The sequence below is a fragment of the Pelobates fuscus genome, chromosome 5, assembly GCF_036172605.1.
Source record: "Pelobates fuscus isolate aPelFus1 chromosome 5, aPelFus1.pri, whole genome shotgun sequence".
NCBI lineage: Eukaryota > Metazoa > Chordata > Amphibia > Anura > Pelobatidae > Pelobates > Pelobates fuscus.
In genome coordinates, this window is record NC_086321.1 from 297517527 (window position 1) to 297535989 (window position 18463).

At 44.1% G+C, this 18463-nt stretch overlaps 1 protein-coding gene across 4 annotated transcripts in view; it reads left to right on the forward strand.

Moving 5' to 3' along the window:
• The first annotated feature begins 414 nt into the window (after positions 1 to 414).
• The window catches only part of TLE5 (TLE family member 5, transcriptional modulator), a 30511-nt gene continuing 12462 nt past the window's right edge, over positions 415 to 18463 (forward strand). The window contains exons 1-3 of one of the 4 annotated variants that reach the window (XM_063455473.1): positions 415 to 749; positions 1533 to 1630; positions 10401 to 10464. In XM_063455473.1, the coding sequence (XP_063311543.1) occupies positions 702 to 749; positions 1533 to 1630; positions 10401 to 10464 (210 nt within the window). In that variant the 5' untranslated portion in view covers positions 415 to 701. The remainder of the gene's footprint in view (positions 750 to 1532; positions 1631 to 10400; positions 10465 to 18463) is intronic. The other 3 variants (XM_063455474.1, XM_063455475.1, XM_063455476.1) reach the window with 3 other exon arrangements.

Genomic DNA, 18463 nt, shown 5'->3' on the forward strand with positions numbered 1-18463 from the left:
ACTCCCAGTATTTTATTTCTTTACTTCTTACAAATAGTTATATTTGTTAGCAGTGTGTTATTTAAATTATAGATTGTAAACTCATTTAAGCAGGGCCTACTTTACCTCTAAATATTTTTAGATATCTATGATTGCAAAGTGCTGCAGAATATGTTGATGCTTTAAACTTTCTGCTAATAATAATAATAATAATAATTTAAACCTTGCAGAAAGTGGTTTCACTCTCATCACTTTTACTTCTGCAACAAATATTTCTTTTTTTTTTGTGCAGTTTGTTATTTAGTTTCCATGCCCCAAGGAAAGAAGGAGAGAGGCTGTATATTTAGGATAGATACAATATATTATATTATCTAGCCTTCACACTATTCTGTTCGTTTTGGTGGCGGCCAGCAGGGTGAGCTGTGGGTTTGTTTAGCTGTAACCGCCATTAAACAAAAGGATCTCGAGTGCTGTGAGCTCGTAGCCCGAAAGACATCACTGGGACAGGCCGGGGCCTGAGGGCAAGGGGAGGACCAGGATCAAGACAGGCCAAGAGCGGCCAGGGTGTGGATCAGGCCAGGGTTTGTCAACATTGAAACCGGGACAAGAATCCAAACAGGACGAGTGCCAACCCTGAGTCCGGGCACAGGATCAGGAGAGGCCGAGCCCGGGAGCACTGAGCCCGGCTAACACATCAGGAAAGACCGGGGCTCTGGTGGGATATGATGTTTCCCCAAAGCAGCAGCCGGCACTCGGTGAGGCCTAGCAGAGTGAGAAAGAGATTATACATACATATATATCGTACACAACACGAAGGCTGCATGCACTTATATAATGCTAATTGTTCAGTAGCACCAGCTTATATATTATAATATATATATATATTTTTTTTTTTTATAAACTGGATTCGCATATTCAGATTGTGGCAGTGGTAAACGCAGTTAGGAATGTGTTAAAATAATTACAATAATTAGAATTTTGAGCAAGATGCATACATTTCAGTAAATTACAATCGATCTAGTATGACTGGTATATATAGTACTGTCCTCGTCATGGTAATTGCTCCATAGCCATGCTCTCTATAGTCTGTGGGCGTTTTGGTGTTTTACACGTTTTCATGTATATACATGTCCATTATTTACAAAGTCCATCGATTTTTTTTTTTTTATATATATATCAATCTCTCTGTTTTAGTGCAATTAAAATGTGATGCAAAGGGTTGTGATAATGAAAATAGACTAGGTCCGAAGCAGACACTGCCTGCATGTTTAGAGTAGCAAACAAACACACAGCATTTTTGTTGTGTTTTTAATTCCTAGAAGCATAATCAAACCCTTTCCTCAATGTAATTGCTTTACTTCAATTTTCGCACAGTAAGTGATTCTGGTAGTCCTCTTTCCATATTACAGTTAATTTGGTACCGCTGATGTCAAAAGCCTGAATAATGCTACATGATCTCTTGTGGTGTTCCTACTAAGCTGTGAATTCAGGTTTGTATGTGTATGGGAGTGGCAAAAATGTGTTCAGTCTGACATATTCTCTTTGGTCCCTAGGGCTCTTCTCACTTGCCCCAGCAACTCAAATTCACCACCTCAGATTCTTGTGATAGAATTAAAGATGAATTCCAGCTGCTCCAAGCACAATATCACAGGTAAGACCAGATTAATTTATTTAGAAAATATTTTACCAGGAAGGATACATTGAGATTTCTCTTGTTTTCAAGGGTTCACAAAACATTGCATTGATACAATAGGGTACAATAAAATACAAAACAATATTAATACACAATATATACAAAATTTAACATAGAACAGGTAAGAAAAGTATACATTTAACATAACATATAACAACATATAAGAAACATTTACAACCTCATTATACCTTATAACAGACATACACTAATGTTCTCTCAGATCCATAATATACAGTATTGTTGCATTCTAAACTTCTGTATTGCACTAAAGCTTTTACTGCTTTCTTGCAGTTTTTATTTTCTTTTACACTCTTGTAACTTTAGGGAATTCTTACACCCCACCACTGAATTATTTTCCTAGCATCTTCTTTCTCTTATTGTTTTCCCTATGGTTTTAGTACTGCTGAAATGCAAAAAAAAAAACATTTGAAGGGACACTCCAGGCACCCAGACCACTTCTGCCCATTGGAGTGGTCTGGGTGCCAACTCCCACTACTCTTAACCCTGCAAGTGTAATTATTGCAGTTTTTTTATAAACTGCAATATTTACATTGCAGGGTTAACTCTACCTCTAGTGGCTGTCTACTAGACAGCAGGGGCGTATTAGCCGCGAGGCAAACAAGGCATTTGCCTTGGGCGGCATTTTCCAGGGGGCGGCAAAAAACGCCGCCCCCAAATGCCCAAGGCAAATGTCCTGTTAGCCTTGCGGCTAACAGACATGCTGGGCTGGTTGCTGGGCGGCCGGCGAGGGAGCTCTTCCCCTGAGCTCTCTGCTCAGCTCCCTCGCGCGCCGCCCGCAGAGTGAGACTGGGAGCCGGAATATGACGTCATATTCCGGCTCCGCCTCCCAGCCTCACTCTGCGGGCGGCGCGCGAGGGAGCGGAGCGGAGAGCTCAGGGGAAGAGCTCCCTCGCCGGCCGCCCAGCCTGCCCGCCAGTGCCGTCCTGCAGCCACTTGACCACCAGGGAATTGGAGAACCCCCCCACCCCCAGCATTCCCAAAGGTAGGGGAGGGGGAGTAAATTTTAAAAAAAAAGTGTTAATTTGTGTGTGTGTGTGTGTCTCTGACTGTGTGTGTCTGATAGTGTGTGTGTGTCTGATAGTGTGTGTGTGTCTGATAGTGTGTGTGTGTCTGATAGTGTGTGTGTGTCTGTTAGTGTGTGTGTGTGTCTGTTAGTGTGTGTGTGTGTCTGATAGTGTGTGTGTGTGTCTGATAGTGTGTGTGTGTGTCTGATAGTGTGTGTGTGTCTGATAGTGTGTGTGTGTGTCTGATAGTGTGTGTGTGTGTCTGATAGTGTGTGTGTCTGATAGTGTGTGTGTGTCTGATAGTGTGTGTGTGTCTGTTAGTGTGTGTGTGTGTCTGTTAGTGTGTGTGTGTGTCTGTTAGTGTGTGTCTGTTAGTGTGTGTGTGTGTCTGTTAGTGTGTGTGTGTGTCTGTTAGTGTGTGTGTGTGTCTGTTAGTGTGTGTGTGTGTGTGTCTGTTAGTGTGTGTGTGTGTGTGTCTGTTAGTGTGTGTGTGTGTCTGTTAGTGTGTGTGTGTGTCTGTTAGTGTGTGTGTGTGTGTCTGTTAGTGTGTGTGTGTGTCTGACTGTGTGTGTCTGACTGTGTGTGTGTCTGACTGTGTGTGTGTCTGACTGTGTGTGTGTCTGACTGTGTGTGTGTCTGACTGTGTGTGTGTCTGACTGTGTGTGTGTCTGACTGTGTGTGTGTCTGACTGTGTGTGTGTCTGACTGTGTGTGTGTCTGACTGTGTGTGTGTCTGACTGTGTGTGTGTCTGACTGTGTGTGTGTCTGACTGTGTGTGTGTCTGACTGTGTGTGTGTCTGACTGTGTGTGTGTCTGACTGTGTGTGTGTCTGACTGTGTGTGTGTCTGACTGTGTGTGTGTCTGACTGTGTGTGTGTCTGACTGTGTGTGTGTCTGACTGTGTGTGTGTCTGACTGTGTGTGTGTCTGACTGTGTGTGTGTCTGACTGTGTGTGTGTCTGACTGTGTGTGTGTCTGACTGTGTGTGTGTCTGACTGTGTGTGTGTCTGACTGTGTGTGTGTCTGACTGTGTGTGTGTCTGACTGTGTGTGTGTCTGACTGTGTGTGTGTCTGACTGTGTGTGTGTCTGACTGTGTGTGTGTCTGACTGTGTGTGTGTCTGACTGTGTGTGTGTCTGACTGTGTGTGTGTCTGACTGTGTGTGTGTCTGACTGTGTGTGTGTCTGACTGTGTGTGTGTCTGACTGTGTGTGTGTCTGACTGTGTGTGTGTCTGACTGTGTGTGTGTCTGACTGTGTGTGTGTCTGACTGTGTGTGTGTCTGACTGTGTGTGTGTCTGACTGTGTGTGTGTCTGACTGTGTGTGTGTCTGACTGTGTGTGTGTCTGACTGTGTGTGTGTCTGACTGTGTGTGTGTCTGACTGTGTGTGTGTCTGACTGTGTGTGTGTCTGACTGTGTGTGTGTCTGACTGTGTGTGTGTCTGACTGTGTGTGTGTCTGACTGTGTGTGTGTCTGACTGTGTGTGTGTCTGACTGTGTGTGTGTCTGACTGTGTGTGTGTCTGACTGTGTGTGTGTCTGACTGTGTGTGTGTCTGACTGTGTGTGTGTCTGACTGTGTGTGTGTCTGACTGTGTGTGTGTCTGACTGTGTGTGTGTCTGACTGTGTGTGTGTCTGACTGTGTGTGTGTCTGACTGTGTGTGTGTCTGACTGTGTGTGTGTCTGACTGTGTGTGTGTCTGACTGTGTGTGTGTCTGACTGTGTGTGTGTCTGACTGTGTGTGTGTCTGACTGTGTGTGTGTCTGACTGTGTGTGTGTCTGACTGTGTGTGTGTCTGACTGTGTGTGTGTCTGACTGTGTGTGTGTCTGACTGTGTGTGTGTCTGACTGTGTGTGTGTCTGACTGTGTGTGTGTCTGACTGTGTGTGTGTCTGACTGTGTGTGTGTCTGACTGTGTGTGTGTCTGACTGTGTGTGTGTCTGACTGTGTGTGTGTCTGACTGTGTGTGTGTCTGACTGTGTGTGTGTCTGACTGTGTGTGTGTCTGACTGTGTGTGTGTCTGACTGTGTGTGTGTCTGACTGTGTGTGTGTCTGACTGTGTGTGTGTCTGACTGTGTGTGTGTCTGACTGTGTGTGTGTCTGACTGTGTGTGTGTCTGACTGTGTGTGTGTCTGACTGTGTGTGTGTCTGACTGTGTGTGTGTCTGACTGTGTGTGTGTCTGACTGTGTGTGTGTCTGACTGTGTGTGTGTCTGACTGTGTGTGTGTCTGACTGTGTGTGTGTCTGACTGTGTGTGTGTCTGACTGTGTGTGTGTCTGACTGTGTGTGTGTCTGACTGTGTGTGTGTCTGACTGTGTGTGTGTCTGACTGTGTGTGTGTCTGACTGTGTGTGTGTCTGACTGTGTGTGTGTCTGACTGTGTGTGTGTCTGACTGTGTGTGTGTCTGACTGTGTGTGTGTCTGACTGTGTGTGTGTCTGACTGTGTGTGTGTCTGACTGTGTGTGTGTCTGACTGTGTGTGTGTCTGACTGTGTGTGTGTCTGACTGTGTGTGTGTCTGACTGTGTGTGTGTCTGACTGTGTGTGTGTCTGACTGTGTGTGTGTCTGACTGTGTGTGTGTCTGACTGTGTGTGTGTCTGACTGTGTGTGTGTCTGACTGTGTGTGTGTCTGACTGTGTGTGTCCGACTGTGTGTGTCTGTTAGCTAGTGTATGCGTATCTGTCAGTGAATGTGTGTGTATTTAGAATGCGGGGCAGGGGGGAAGGGTTGGGTGGGGGTGGCGCGCGTGCGCGCGGGGGGGGGAGGGGGTCTGAGTTTTGTCCTGCCTAGGGCAGCACAAAACCAAGATACACCACTGCTAGACAGCCACTAGAGGGCACTTCCTGACTCATAGCAAAGATTTTCTTTGCTAGAGCGTCGCTGGACGTCCTCACGCTGTGTTAGGACCTCCAGCGTCGCTCAATTCCCCATAGGAAAGCATGCGCGGTGGGCCGACGGAGTCAGAAGGAGGAGCAACGCGGAGGAGGAAGCAGCGACGAGGGACACTGCCTCAGGTAAGTTACTGAAGGGGATTTCACCCCTTCAGCAACTGTCTGGTGAGAGGGAACCTGCAGTGCCAAGAAAACGGATTGTTTTCCTGGCACTGGAGTTTTCCTTTAAGGGTTATGGTTCCTCTCCTCCAGTATAAGTAGTCAATCTATTTTAACATGGTTTGACTTCTTACCCAGGGATTGCTGTGTGCTGCTCCCTGCCTCCTCTCAGCTACTAGGAGAGCCAGAACCTCATGCTTAGGAGCTTCCATTACCTGTCCTGAGGGTAAGCGCTGCAGTGCAAGGCCAGTACATTGGCTGAGACTGTCAGCCAAACACCTCTCACAAATAATCTAAACCCTGCACCACCAGGCTTAGTTCTGACATAGTGCTTACGACCGTCCTGGAGGCTGCAGTAGAGGTAGTGAGCAACGCCCTTGCGGAATGCACATAATCAATGGCTGTAGAAATTGACAAAAGTTGATGGTGAAGCTCAGCCTTTTGTTAACTTTTCTCAACTTCTAGCACAATCAAAATTAGTTTTTCTTATCTGTATATTGCTGTGAGAGAGCCGCTTTAAAAGTATCTACAGGGGGGCGGAGCCTAGCTGTAGAGCTGTACAGACGTGTTCTGCTTGAGCTCCTGCGGCTGGCACACTAAACTTGACAAATATGCCAAGCCAAATACCTACCAGGCTGCAAAGTCATACCAAGCTTGTTCCTGACACGCTGGTGGTTCCGGGGATGTCTCTCACAGGACTCTCCTCCACGGGCAAATACGACTCGAGGCTTTGCGGCCTACCAGTTACCGGACCGAGGAGAGACGGCCGCTCTCCCACGGCTTTACCTGGAGGTACAAACCGACTGATGTTGCCCCCCCCCCCCCATGGACCGGCGGGGGATATCCCGGTCCTGCATGGCATGCTCGACACAATCTGGCGGCAGACACTAACCACACGGAGCAAACGGCTGTCGCATCCCACAAGCGGTCACGATCCCCATGGGCGCCCAAGATGGCGGACGCACACAGTCCACACACTACAATGCTCCCCATTAAGTGGACACTCCACTGACTGGACGAGCTGTTTGCCCGAATCTGGGCCAAGCTAGAAAAGCGGGTGACAAAAACGCAGAGACCAACACACGGGGGCACCCGAAGGGGCGTAGGTCCGAGAAAGAAGGGCCTACAAAGGAGCGCAGAACATACCCGACACGCTACCAAAACCAAGTGCAACCCGCATGGACCAGGGGACTTGGGGGTATTCACCCAGCAGCTACCCTCATGCAGATGGAGAATCATCCGCCACAGACGGCGTTCGAGCACCAGGACCCTCCGCCGCCCACGCGGCGAGTGGGACTTTGACTCACCGAGCCCCCAGACCCATGGCTCAAAGATACCGGCCCTTAAACTGGCCCAAGACCGAAAGGGCGAAGTACGTTGCCCCCTTTACTCAGAAACCCTGGAGAAGCCATCGGCCCTCAGCAAGCACTTACCAACCATGGGAGTCGGCTGATACCGGACTGACTAACTGCAGCGAGCGGCCGCTGGCGGCACCAACCACCGAGAGCCGTGCAATATATACAGGACTAAGAGTTATTTTCTTGAGTGACTCTACTGTTTTATGCAACACACTAGCAACCTTTATTGTTGGTTTTTATATGCCTCACACGCTTAGTCAGCCACTATGTCACACTAGGCTTGAGCCTGCACTCTTTTAGACCTCCTGCCTAGACCCACAGCTCAACCTGTTTTAATGTGCCAGTACAAAGGGTACTTTCCTAACACACCTCTGACAGACAGGCCAATATACATGGAAAGTGCTGGGGAATAAGGGGCCTCACAGTAAGGCTGACCAATCTTATAAGCCATACTACAAACTACCACCATTATACACATAACTAACTCGACCAGCCAGATGTGCGGTTCACCTGCTTGTTAGTCTGCCTCTCACGTACACCATGCATCACATTCACCCAGTATATACGCATATATAGTCAGCCAGTATCGCCCTAAGAACCAGTAAAAATATAGACTTCTGCCTAGCATTACTCAGAGACATAATTCTGTTGATATAATATCATATACTACAACAATGCTGTAACTCCATTAACGGTCAGCTACAATTGAGCACGGGCATATATATAACCCAATCCACTCGTTTTTTCTTCCACCATATATTGTCTAATCCAAGTATTGGTATTTTCTCCTATACAGTTGTATCCCGTGTTCCTTTCATTATACCCAGCACTGAAGGGGTTAAGCAACTTCAGTGACTGAGCCCCGCCCACTCGCTTCGTCATCACTGACGAAATGGGTACTCACCTATCAGACGATGGTCCTTTTTATCCAATAGGAATTCATGCATCTAGATTTAAACCAGACGCAGTGTACCGGCCGGTTCCCCTCTGACGAGCCAGGTCGGGCGAAACGCGCGCGTCAGGGTGTCCTTCAGTACTTCTCCTATGATTTAGAGGGAAGCACTGGCACTAGCGACCACGCTATTTTTCTAACTACATTGAATTTTGCCTTTATTTTGAAGCTCTTAGTGTGCCCATGGACCTTTATTGCAGCACACCAGTAGTTAGAATCTATTACTAGCTCCTCTTTATCTTGAGGATAGATATCTCTACCGGTGGGATTAGATTTGAGGTGCCCTCGAAGGCACAGTGTCCAGCGTTAGCAGCAGGGTTACTCTGTCCAGCAGCACTCTTGTTTTTTAACCTAGTGTTACTAGCTTCTGCACAAACTATTTTGCTCCGGTATAGGCATAGGACTCTATGTGATCGAGTGGGATTATTGTTAGGTGCCCATGAAGGCACGGGGACTAGCTTTTCCCTCTCCTCAAAGAAAACTTACTAACATTGCTTTTTTCACCGTATAAAGCAAATATATATACGAAGGTATACTTAAGAGACTTTGTTTGATCGAGTGGGATTATTGTTAGGTGCCCATGAAGGCACGGGGACTAGCTTTTTCCTTTCCAATAAGACTATTGTATTAATACTGCTCTGCTTACCGCACAAAGCAAATGGTCCTTTGAGGATTTCGTTATGGTGCAGATAGCTAACACTCTACGCTATATTTGACCATTTACGATTTCGGGCTGCCGATATCAGATGGACAGCTCTACCACTGCCACTGCTATAATATACGCTTAGACAATAGGTCACGAAGTTGCTAACTACCAGTTCATGAATAATTACTAATTCCAGTTACACTGTGACATTATACAGCCGTGACTGCCACTAACTTTCCGTATGTACGGGGAGAAAGTGCTCCTTTCTCTTTCTATCCCCACCTATATATTCTTCACTCAGGACTGAGCCTTATCATACTGGCCTGGTCCCCCTACTTTATACGCACTACCTTGTGCTGCCGCAAGAAAGGTTTTGAGATTTTCTCATACCTACCAAGCGGCCTGGGGACCACTCACCAGTCCTGATAATATTTTTACGATATAGATATATAGGTCCTGGCTGAGATTCTTTCTTTTTTCATTTTTTTTTTTTCATTTTATTTATTTATTACACCTATGTTGGGTTTTCAGGTATCACCATTTTAGGTTTACACTTTTGTACACTAGCACGTTGTGGTTTAAATATCAATTAATAAAATGTATTTGTTTTTCTTTGCTTAATTTGCTGAGCAATTGACCAAGGGTAGACGTTGTCTTACAGTTGAATACTCTGTATAGCTTACCGTAGCCCTCTCTGAATCTACGCATATTTGAGCAATGACTCAGTATACATAGGTACACTTTTTGCCCTCTTTTTGCTATGTTACTTTTGGGGTTACCCCCCGTTCTCTAAAAGTGTACTTTTCTTGTGGCTCTTTCGTTACTCCCTGTTTGTTCTAGTCAGCCAGTATAGCTTGTTCCCGCATCACATATTTTGTTGTCACACCACTGACTTTTGCTCTGTTTTTTCTTGACAATCTAAAAATAAATGTGCAACTATATCCTGTGCCACAACTGTTAAATCTTGTTTTATTTGGTACATGCTACTGCTGTAGTGGCAAGGCATGAAAGCTTGTAATAACTCTTGCACGAAAAAATAAAGAATTTAAAAGAAAAAAAGAAATACTAATGCAAAATACAACCCCCCATTTAAAAAAAAAAAAAAAAAAAAAAAGTATCTACAGGACTAGTTTTATTTATCAGTATTTTTTTATTGAGGTAATTGTATAAAAATACAGAGTAGGCTTAGCAAGAAACGTCAATGCAAAATTCAAATTGTCTCAGTTGCACAAAACCGGTCCGTAACTAATTTTTAAAATAAAAATCAGAGGCATATATAGGTGGAGTAGTTGTGCAGGACTAAACTGTAAGATATACAATCTTATAAGCGTGTAGTCAAAATGAATAAATCAGGAGGACCATGCTGGAAAAAAATAACAAAAAAATACACGAATTGTGTAAAAGTAAAGAATCAACCGCCTCCCTCTCTTTGAGTAGATAGGCCTTTGTAAGATCCAGAACAAGACCCTTTGGGTCTGCAATAAGTCAAAAAAAGAGGTACGGTAAATAATTTTAAGAGTGCTGTATGCTCTGTTTTGGTCATAGCTGAGGAGCTCCTTTAACCTGTGCCCTGCTCTATTGGTAGTCAGCCACCACCTTTTTTTTTAACCTCCTGACCATACTACTCTCTTAGCTATGTAGAGCATTTTGTAATATGAATTTTGTAATCATATGTGTGCCTGTCTTTTTTTTTTTTTACATTTTAGTTTGAAGCTGGAATGTGATAAACTGGCCAGTGAGAAATCTGAGATGCAAAGGCACTATGTCATGGTAAGTTCTGAACCTGTACACCTAATGGAGAATGTAATGGGGATATTATTTTTGTGAAGATGCAAAAGTGAGCTAATCAACAACCCCCTATCCAACCATGTTTCAACAAACACATATTCGTAGGCTTTCCATTATATTGAACCTTTACTTTAATGATCTCTATAGTTCCTCCTAAATATTTGGTATGTTAAAATTGCAGTAAAATGTAATGGCTGGAACCATCAACACACATAGAACCTCATTCTGATCGATCTGCCATTTTAAGTCAGCCTTCGACTGAGGCAGTTTTTTTTAACTTCAGATCCCCTGTTGCAGAAAAAAAAAATATTGGTGGATTAGCTCAGATCTTAGAAAGTGACTTAAGGGAACCGTCGAGCAGCATAACTTAATTGAAATAGGTTCTTGGTGCCAGCTTACCTTGAGGAGATAAATGTTCATAAATGGTTTAAACCCAGAGTCTTCTTTCCAGCACTGCTTAACTCTCCCCTTGTCCTTCTGCATACCTGAGACAATTCAAACAAGAAGCCTCAGACTCCTGCATACAGGGGATCTGCTGTTTTGCTGAGAGCATAATCTGACATTCAAAGCCAGGGGTAGGCAACATTTAGCACTCTAGATTTGTCGACTACATCTCCCCTGATGCCTTGCCACCATTATGTGTGTAAGAGCATTATGGGAGATGTAGTCTACAACATCTGGAGTGCTGAAGGTTGCCTACCCATGCTGGCATAGCCAAATGGTGCTAGAGAAAAGACTCTGGGGTTAAAATTGTTAAGGTGTCCAGATATCCAGAGTACATTTAAATAACCATATATATATATTTTTTTTTAAACATTGTAACATATATTTTTGCTTCCAGTGCTGTGTTCTGTGCTGTTTGCTAATGAAACTACCCCTTGTGCTTGGATTAATAGGGATTAAATATTAAGAATTGTGTGTTAACTTGGATGTTTGAATACTAGAAAATTTAAATATTGGTTATATCTTAGTTGCATAAACAAGTGAATATGTATGTGGATCAAAATCTGAATGGTGATTCTGTATAAACGGTTTTGGAGCAAAGTTCTGAAAGTGAAGCAGTCAGCAGTTACATTTGCTTGTTTTATTTGGTAATTGCCCAGTTTTTAGCATTTTGTCTTAGGGTTGTTCTCTATAAGTCTGTTAAGTCAAAATGATTTCTCTTTCCCCCTTTTACATTTTGACTTGGAAACTCAGAATTAACCAGTATTTTAATTTTCTAATATTCATACATTCAAGTTAACACACAATTCTTAATATTTTTTTATATATGTGTGTATGTAACCAAGGAGTTGGCCTTGACTACCAAATACCTAATAAACATTGTGGCTGGCTTATGGAATATTTGATCATATAATGTAACCAAACCCCAATTATTTAGATCTGTAAAATTTGACATCCTTGTTTAGTGTGTGTGTGTGTGTGGTAAGTGGATAGTTAATACACTACTAAACACAAATACACACACCAGTCAAGCCATAAGACTTGCTTTTCCCTCAGGAATTTCACTTTAACAGTGCTCTCACTACTGCAAGTGATTCTGGGTAGGTGTATGCAAATGAGCTCAACAAAGAACCACTTTATATATGGATTTCTTGAAGTATATGTCTGCTGTATACAACAGCTTTGAAACACAACTCAAGAAGAGGAGCAAAGCCAGTGATCCACTCATGGACAGCTGGTTCATTGTTAATGCAAATCATCAGCATGAAGTTGGTTACTGGTTTGCTGTTGAGGCTTGGTAGTGCTTGAGAAGCAAAAACCAAAAAGGTTATGGTGGGGAAAAAAATGTGATTGAAAACCCCTTCCACCTGAAGTCTGTGGATAGTCAATGCAATGTTAAACAAAAATCTGACACCAGTCAAGCCATGCGTCTTGCTTTTTCCACAGAAATCACAAACTTGCAGTGATGTTACTACCACAAAGGATTCTGAGTGGGCATATGCAAATTAGTTTAACAAAGAATCACATTTTGTATCAGAGTATTGCAGTATGCAATTATACCTTTTTTTTATTGGACTAATATAACATTCCAAAGACAAGCTTTCAAGAGTTTTCCTCTTTTTTTTTTTTCCTCAGGTCTGAAGCAATACTGATCAATTTGATAAAGTTTAACACTTAAAGGGATCCTATAGTGCCAGGAAAACAAACCTGTTTTCCTGGCACTATAGGCTCCTGGAGTTCTCCCCTCCCACAGGGCTGAAGGGGCCACTTACCTGAATTCGGCGCTGGGTCAGGCTCCGAGTCAGCCGGCGGGGGAGACCTAATGTGCATGAGTGGCAATGGCCGCACGCGCATTAGACATCCTCATAGGAAAGCATTATTCAATGCTTTCCTATGGTTAAAAATGTGACGCTGGAGGTCTGTCGGATAACGGACCAAAAGTCAGTTTGGGTTCTGGAGTCCCTCTAGTGGCTGTCTGGTAGAGAGCCACAGAGGGCAGACTTAAAGCCGCATGTAAAATTAGCTGACGTAGTCTGGGATCCTGCAGTGTCCCTTTAAAACAACTGATGTTGGACAAAAATAAAAGGGTATCATTGCATACTGCAAGACTCTGGTATTTTGGCATCCTGTCTACTGGACTAATACGTAATACGGCTAATCCAATCTACACTACTGTGGCAGATATATATACACTTCTCAAAAAAATAAAGGGAACACAAAAATAACACATCCTAGATCTGAATGAATTAAATATTCTTCTGAAATACTTTGTTCTTTACATAGTTGAATGTACTGACAACAAAATCACACACAAATAAAAAAAATGGAAATCAAATTATTCAACCCATGGAGGTCTGGATTTGGAGTCACACTCAAAATTAAAGTGGAAAAACACACTACAGGCTGATACAACTTTGATGTAATGTCCTTAAAACAAGTCAAAATAAGGCTCAGTAGTGTGTGTGGCCTCCACGTGCCAGTATTACCTCCCTACAACGCCTGTGCATGCTCCTGATGAGGTGGCGGATGGTCTCCTGAGGGATCTCCTCCCAGACCTGGACTAAAGCATCTGAAGAGCACAGGGCACCAGTTGAGAATTTGCCAATCTTGGTCCTGCACGGTGTTGGGCTGTAAGCATAACCCCCACCTGTGGACGTCGGGCCCTCATACCACCCTCATGGAGTCTGTTTCTGACCATTTGAGCAGACACATGCACATTTTGCAGGGCTCTGGCAGTGCTCCTCCTGTTCCTCCTTGCACAAAGGCGGAGGTAGCGGTCCTGCTGCTGGGTTGTTGCCCTCCTACGGCCTCCTCCACGTCTCCTGATGTACTGGCCTGTCTCCTGGTAGCACCTCTATGCTCTGGACACTACGCTGACACACAGCAAACTTTCTTGCCACAGCTCGCATTGATGTGCCATCCTGGATGAGCTGCACTACCTGAGCCACTTGTGTGGGTTCTAGACTCCGTTTCATGCTACCACTAGAGTGAAAGCACCGCCAGCATTCAAAAGTGACCAAAAGATCAGCCAGGAAGCATAGGAACTGATGAGAGGTGGTCTGTGGTCACGACCTGCAGAACCACTCCTTTATTGGGGGTGTCTTGCTAATTGCCTATAATTTCCACCTGTTGTCTATCGCATTTGCACAACAGCATGTGAAATTGATTGTCACTCAGTGTTGCTTCCTAAGTGGACAGTTTGATTTCATAGAAGTGTGATTGACTTGGAGTTACATTGTGTTTAAGTGTTCCCTATATTTTTTTTCTCGTGTGTGTGTGTGTGTGTATATATATATATAAAACAATCCGATCTCTGGCACTCACCATCAATAGGTATATTTAAATCCAATCCAAGGTGCTTCCAGTGCTCAAATAGACAACAAATAAATGGAGCACTCCGCAGGTATTTTTAAAATGTGAATTAAGCAAACATCGTTTCGACCCTCCTCGGTCTTTATCAAGATCAATAACAAGACATGAAATACCTCAATATATATCAAAAAATAAATAAATGGCTTAACAAAAAGGTGTGTGATAGTGCCCATCAGTGCTCCCGAGCCCAGAAGTGATTAACCATGTGCGCATGCACATTCTCAGAATAGCGTGATGCGTGCGTTGACGTCATCGGTAATGACCGCCTACATGCAGAAATGAATTAACCCTAATGTGCTCCAGAGACGTGAATTCTCCACCCCCTGTGGAGTGATAGACATTAAAATTTTCCACCAGAGTGTGCCCTGCTGGAGTGCTTGGTATATAATATCAGTACTGTACAAACACAATCACTGGTATACAGCCCTAATGGGTAGATGAGCAGCGTATACAGATTAGCAGGATCAGTGAATAACATATAAAACGTAAAAAAGTAATGACATCCATAGATCAAAATAGGACAGAATGTAAAATGGAGAAAGACCAAGTTGAGAAAGAATGTGTATAGAGTATGTGCAAAGTGGAAAAAGGAGAATATAAATCAGAAATCAAGTGAAGAAAAAAACAGTGAATACAGCACAGCAAACTATGCAGATCCCACCGGGCATTTGCCCGATGGCCAGTCCGGGCCTGATAGTGTTCCTCTGCCCCTTCAGCATCCACCTGCAAGACTAAAAGGGTTAAATAACCTGTTAAAAACACAACTTATTCAAGTGCCAAGTCCCTCGGCGATTGCCCTGTCTCCACCTCGTCTGGGGAACCTAATGTACGTAGGCGTTGAGCACCACTCCAGCAGGAGGGTATTGAATCGATGCTTTCCTATGGGAATTTAGAAGACACATGCAAAGTCTTAAAGGAACACTATAGTCACCAGAACAACTGTAGCTTAATGTAGCTGTTCTGTTGAGTATAATCATTCCCTTCAGGCATTTTCATGTAAACTCTGAAAAGGCAGTTTGCTCCCTAGGGACATCTCCAGTGGCCCCTTCAGAGGGCCACTGGTGGTGCTTCCTGGGGCAGTGCTGCATAGTGTGCAGCACTGCCATTCAGCATCTCCACGCTTTGCATGTAGAAGCTGAATTTTTATCATAGAGATGCGTTGATTCAGTGCATCTCTATAAAGGAGGTGCTGACTGGCCAAGCTGGCGTTTTGCCCAGCGTTCATCCCGCCTCCTTGCTTATTTCAGCCATCCAATGCTTTTCCTACGGGGACCGGCCTGCGCCAGCTGACCTGCGTGGTGCTGGAAATAAGATATATTTTCTTACCTTTTCAGGGAGGGGAGGGGGGGAGCAAGCCACCTAAATGGTGGTTTTAAAACTATAAGGTCAGGAATACATGTTTGTGTTCCTGACCCTATAGTGTTACTTTAAGGCAAAAGGTACAGTGCACTAAACTCATCAATGAAATGAAGGGTTCTGGGTACCTGTAATGCCCCTTTAAACTTGGATAGGAGTGTAATTCTTGAGCTCTTTCCCCCAAAAAAATTTCAGACGCATTATACAATGAGCGACCCCCTGCAGAACCAGCGAAAGGAGACTGGTCCATATTTAAAAGTCTCTTGTGAAGCCAAAAACCTTGCAACTAATTTAGGTATGCCTTTAGTTTATCCCCTTGGAGAATGCTCCTTTTCCACACTCCCTCCCCGAACTCCCTTTGTTCAGGGCAATTAGCTCTTTAATTATGACTGCCAAGATGTGGCTGCAGATGGTTAAGCAACCAGCAATGCTCCAGCTCTATATTAACCCCTGAGGGCATATACGGAAACCTTCTGTTTGTATACAGTTTAATGATCCTTTCCTCCTGAAATCTACCTCTGGGGACCATGGTATTTAAAGCCGAAACACTCCTTCAAGAGGCACAATTTACATTTGGAAAAAATGCCATTCATCTTATTACTTTATGATTACATTGCTTATGTTAAGGGGTTAACCTAAAAAAACTGAAACCTTTTTAATCTCTTTCCAAGACTTGGATGAAGGGAAACTGGTGGTTGAGTAGTGCATAGCTGCTTGCCAACCCCCCCTCCCCCCTTACCCCTGATCAGCCCTCCTCCCTCCTCAAGTTCCCTCAGCAGGTCTCCTGGCTTATCCCTCTCTTGTGGGGTTATCCCATTCATTTACTCTGCCAGACAGCTGCTTGTTACAAGATGGGGCGGTAAGAGTGTGTGGAAAGGGTGGGGGGCTTCAAAGGGCTAGGGCACAGTGTAAATCTGCCTAAAAATCTTTCTGGGACTTGTAAGACAAAGAGGTCAGACACAGTGGTGGAAGAGGAGGGGACCAGCTTTTCAGTCAGAGGACACAATATTTTAACTGTGTCCTACTTAACAAGCAAATACAATGTGCTGTAAGCTACAGATTGGATGCAGTTATCTCAAGGTTGAGCTTTTATCCTCAAAAAAGAAACATTAAAAGAATACTCAAGGAATTAAAAAAAAAATACTTTAGCTACACTGAACAAAGTTAAAAAAGCAACACTTTTTTGTTTTTGTCCCCATTTTTCATGAGCTGAACTCAAAGATCCAAGACTTTTTCTATGTACACAAAAGGTCTATTTCTTAAATATTGTTCACAAATCTGTCTAAATCTGGGTTAGTGAGCACTTCTTCTTTGCCGAGATAATCCATCCACCTTGCAGGTGTGGCATATCAAGATGCTGATTAGACAGCATGATTGTTGCAAAGGTGTGCCTTAGGCTGGCCACAATAAAAGGCCACTCTATAGTGTGCAGTTTTACTGTATTGGAAGCGTCTGGGGGGGGGGTCCAAAAACCGGTAAGTATGTGATGTCACCACCATTTGCCTCACGCAGGGCAACACATCTCCTTTGCATAGAGTTGATCAGGTTGTTGATTGTGGCCTGTGGAATGTTGGTCCAGTCCTCTTTAATGAACGTGCGAAGTTGCTGGATATTGGCAGGACCTGGAACACGCTGTCATATAGGCCGATCCAGAACATCCCAAACATGCTCAATGAGTGACATATCCGCTGAGTATGCTGGCCCTGCAAGAACTGGGATATTTTCAGCTTCCAGGAATTGTGTACAGATCCTTGCAACATGGGGCTGTGCATTATCATGCTGCAACATGAGTTGATGGTCGTGGATGGATGGAACAACAATGGGCCTCCAGATCTCGTCACGGTATTCTCTGTGCATTCAAAATGCCATCAATAAAATGCACCTGTGTTTGTTGTCCATAACATATGCCTGCCCATACCATAACGCCACCACCACCATGGGCCGTTCGATCCACAACGTTGACATCAGCAAATTGCTGTGAAGAGAACACCTCTCCAAAGTGCCAGACGCTATCGAATGTGAGCATTTGCCCACTCAAGTCGGTTACGACGACGAACTGCAGTCAGGTTGAGACCCCGATGGGGAGGACGAGCATGCAGATGAGCTTTGTTGAGACAGTTTCTGACAGTTTGTGCAGAGATTCTTTGGTTATGCGAACAGATTGTTGCAGCAGCTATCTAGGTGGCTGGTCTCAGACGATCTTGGAGGTGAAGATGCTGGATGTGGAGGTCTTGGGCTGGTGTGGTTACACGTGGTCTGCGAATGTGAGGCTGGTTGGATGTTCTGCCAACTTCTCTGAAACGCCTTCGGAGAAGGCTTATGGTAGAGACATTTAATTTATGGGCAACAGCTCTGGTGGACATTCCTGCAGTCAGCATGACAATTGCACGCTCCCTCAAAACTTGCGACATCTGTGGCATTGTGCTGTGATAAAACTACACATTTTAGAGTGTCCTTTTATTGTGGCCAGCCTAAGGCACACCTTTGCAATAATCATGCTGTCTAATGAGCATCTTTATATGCCACACATGTGAGGTGGATTGATTATCTTGGCAGAAAAGTGCTCACTAACCCAGATTTAGACCGATTTTGTGAACAATATTTTAGAAAAATAGGCCTTTTGTGTACATAGAAAAAGTCTTAGATCTTTGAGTTCAGCTCATGAAAAATGGGGGGGAAAAACAAGTGTTGCGTTTATACTTTTGTTCAGTGTATTAGTGTACTTTTGTATGTTAAAAGTTCTAATGACCTTTCCCTTGCTTTAAGAAAAGGGGGATATATCGTGAGTGTGTGCATATGTATGTGTTTA